Source organism: Penaeus vannamei, chromosome 18 (assembly GCF_042767895.1).
Source record: "Penaeus vannamei isolate JL-2024 chromosome 18, ASM4276789v1, whole genome shotgun sequence".
Lineage (NCBI taxonomy): Eukaryota > Metazoa > Arthropoda > Malacostraca > Decapoda > Penaeidae > Penaeus > Penaeus vannamei.
Window position 1 is genome coordinate 6015748 of NC_091566.1, and position 2500 is coordinate 6018247.

General features: G+C 37.0%; 1 protein-coding gene across 2 annotated transcripts in view; it reads right to left on the reverse strand.

The window, feature by feature from the left end:
• The window catches only part of LOC113818007 (uncharacterized), a 146877-nt gene that overhangs the window by 25681 nt on the left and 118696 nt on the right, over positions 1–2500 (reverse strand). The window contains exon 3 of one of the 2 annotated variants that reach the window (XM_070132780.1): positions 1577–1834. In XM_070132780.1, coding sequence (XP_069988881.1) covers positions 1577–1826 — 250 coding nt within the window. In that variant the 5' untranslated portion in view covers positions 1827–1834. Of the gene's footprint in view, positions 1–1576; positions 1835–2500 lie in introns of those variants that run through there. The other variant, XM_070132781.1, reaches the window with a different exon arrangement.

The window sequence follows — 2500 nt, forward strand, 5'->3', positions numbered from 1 at the left end:
AATAATAATAATAATAATAATAATAATAATAATAATAATAATAATAATAATAATAATAATAATAATAATAATAATAATAATAACAAAAATAATAATGATAATAACAATGATGAAAATAATAACACCAATAATCGTTATCATAACCATCTTTATTATTATCAATATCATTATCATTGTAATAATGATAATAACAGTAATAATGATAATGATAATAATAATAGTAATAGGAATAGTAATAACAATTATGGTAATGATTATTAATTATTAATGATAATAATGATGTTAATAATAATGTTATTAGTAATGATAATGTTAATAATAATAAAAATAATAATAATTATTATTATTATGTATATGATGATAATAATGATGATAAAGATAACAATAATATCAATAACAGCAAAAACAATAGTAACAATGATAATGATGATGATGATGAAGATAATGATAACAGTGATATTTATGATAACCATAATAATAATGATTTCCATTATCCTCCTCCTCATCATCTTCATAATAATAATAATAACAATAATAATAATAGTAGTAACGATAATAATATTAATAATGAAACTAATAGTAATAATAATAATAATAATAATTATAATAATAATAATAATAATAACAATAATATCAATAATGACAGTAACATTGATAATAAGAAAAACAAAAGAAATAATGTTTATAGTAATAATAACAAGAACAATGACAATGATAACGAAAAAAATGTAAAAGTAAGAGTAATATCTCAATACCGTTATTGACAATGCTAGCAATAACAATAACAAGCCAACAAAACAACAAAAATAACAAAAAATAACAATAACGAACCAACAAAACAACAAAAATAACAAAAAATAACAATAAGAAACCAACAAAACAACAAAATAGCAAAATAAATAACAATAACAAAAACCAAAACAACAACAAAAATAACAAAAAATAACAATAACAAACCAACAAAACAATAACAAAATAACAATAACAAACCAACAAAACAACAAAAATAACAAAAAAATAACAATAACAAACCAACAAAAACAACAAAAATAAAAACAAAATAAACAATATTAAACCAACAAAACAACAAAAATAACAAAAAGATAACAATAACAAACCAACAAAACAACAAAAATAAGAAAAAAATAACAATAACAAACCAACAAAACAACAAAAATAACAACAAAATAACAATAACAAACCAACAAAACAACAACAACAACAAGAAAACAATAACAAACCAACAAAAACAACAACAACAACAAAAATAACAGTAACAAACCAACAAAACAACAAAACAACAACAAATAACAAACCAACAAAACAACAATAACAACAAGATAACAATAACAAACCAACAAAACAACAACAACAACAAAAATAACAATAACAAACCAACAAAACAACAAAAATAATAAAAAATAACAATAACAAACCAACAAAACAACAACAACAAAATAACAATAACAAACCAACAAAACAACAAAAATAACAAAAAAATAACAACCCCCCCCAAAAAAAAAAAAAAAAAAAAAAAGCCGAAACAAAAACAGCGCGAGAGAGCGACCCCGCCCACCTGTGCACCCGAGCGGCTCGTCCGTGTAGTCGGGACAGTGCGCCACGCCGTCGCAGTACTGGCTGAGGGAGACGCAGCCGCCCTGCTCGCACGTGTACTCCGTGACGTCACAGGCGGCGGTGGCCCTAGGGGGGGAGGGGGAAGCCAGGTGGGGCAGGGGGAGGGCCAGTGCCACCGCCGCCACCAGGACCATCGGCGTGAGGGAGGTCGAGGCCGCCGACGCTGCTGGACATCGCTCGCAGCCAAGCATCCTCGACTCTGCCAGGAGAAGGGGGTCGGTTAGACTTGCTTTGGATGGGCGTGGGTGAGGGCGGAAGGTGAGGGCGTGGGTGAGGGCGCGGGTGAGGGGCGTAAGTGAGAGCGCAGGTGAGGGTGTAGGTGAGGGCATAGGTAAGGGTGCAGGTGAGGGGCGTAGGTGAAGGCATAGGTAAGGGCGTAAATGAAGGCGCAGATAGGGGCGCAGGTGAGGGCGTAAGTGAGGGCGTAGGTGAAGGGTGCAGGTGAGGGCGCGGGTGAGGGGCGTAAGTGAGGGGTGTAGGTGACGGTACTGGTGAGGGGCGTAGGTGAGGGGTGCAAGTGAAGGCGCGGGTGAGGGGCGTAAGTGAGAGCGCAGGTGAGGGTGTAGGTGAGGGCATAGGTAAGGGTGCAGGTGAGGGGCGTAGGTGAAGCCATAGGTAAGGGCGTAAATGAAGGCGCAGATAGGGGCGCAGGTGAGGGCGTAAGTGAGGGCGTAGGTGAAGGGTGCAGGTGAGGGCGCGGGGGAGGGGCGTAAGTGGGGGGGGTGGGTGAGGGTACTGGGGAGGGGCGTGGGTGAGGGGTGCAAGTGAAGGCGCGGATGAGGGGCGCAGGTGAGGGCATAGGTAAGGGCGCAGGTAAGGGCGCGGGTGAGGGGCATAGGTAAGGGCGTGGGTAAGGATGTAGGAG